Source organism: Eimeria mitis, genomic scaffold, assembly GCF_000499745.2.
Source record: "Eimeria mitis Houghton genomic scaffold, Emh_scaff6806, whole genome shotgun sequence".
Classification (NCBI taxonomy): Eukaryota; Apicomplexa; class Conoidasida; order Eucoccidiorida; family Eimeriidae; genus Eimeria; species Eimeria mitis.
In genome coordinates, this window is record NW_013574916.1 from 1,417 (window position 1) to 2,204 (window position 788).

Genomic DNA, 788 nt, shown 5'->3' on the forward strand with positions numbered 1-788 from the left:
AGGGGGTTTCTCACCATTTTATTTAATATAATTTTTTTTATTTTCTTTTTTATATTATTTATTTTGTTTATTCAGTCCAAACAATTACTTTAATAGAAAGTCTCTCTCTTATCTAACGCGAGTTCATCCTGGAGAGAGGAGAGCTGCCTAGACACCCGGGGCCTCTCTACCTTTGCATCTGTTGAAATATTTTATTAATTTTAATTTTATTTATTATTATTTATATAAATTAATATATATAAACATAATTGTTGCTTTTTTCCATAGTTTAGTATTTTTTATACGCGAGCAGCAAAAAAAATAATAATAGTCAATACAAATACATCAATGTGATGATAATAATAACTTTAACTACTAACTAACATTCTGATAATAATAATAATTATTATAATTTAATAATAATAATTATTATTAACATATTCATAATAATTATTATATATTTTATATATATATATATATATATATAAATATTATGTTATATATAATATATATAAAAATAATTTACTACCTCACTCTACAAATTTATTATGCCGCATTGCTTTGATTAGCTGGGCGGCATATTTTCATATTTCAGCAGCAACAGAAACGAACCCCTGCAGCTCCCAGCTCACAAGCATCCTAAACCCTAAACCCTAAACCCTAAACCCTTAACCACAAACCCTAAACCCTACGCCTTAGACCCCAGGAATATACGACAGCAGACGCAGACAGCGCAGTTAACACGGGAGTGCAGCTGCATACTCAAGCCTAACTCTAAACCCTAAGCCCTAAACCCTAAACCCAAAACC

The 788-nt window shown here is 29.6% G+C and overlaps 1 protein-coding gene across 1 annotated transcript in view; it reads right to left on the minus strand.

Annotated features, from left to right (window-relative positions):
• EMH_0089100 (uncharacterized protein) overlaps window positions 1–178 on the minus strand; it is a gene marked incomplete at both ends in the record, with an annotated part of 1,571 nt that extends 1,393 nt beyond the window's left edge. The window contains one exon of the mRNA XM_013501387.1: window positions 171–178. Within this exon, the coding sequence (XP_013356841.1) occupies window positions 171–178 (8 nt within the window). The remainder of the gene's footprint in view (window positions 1–170) is intronic.
• Window positions 179–788: the final 610 nt, after the last annotated feature.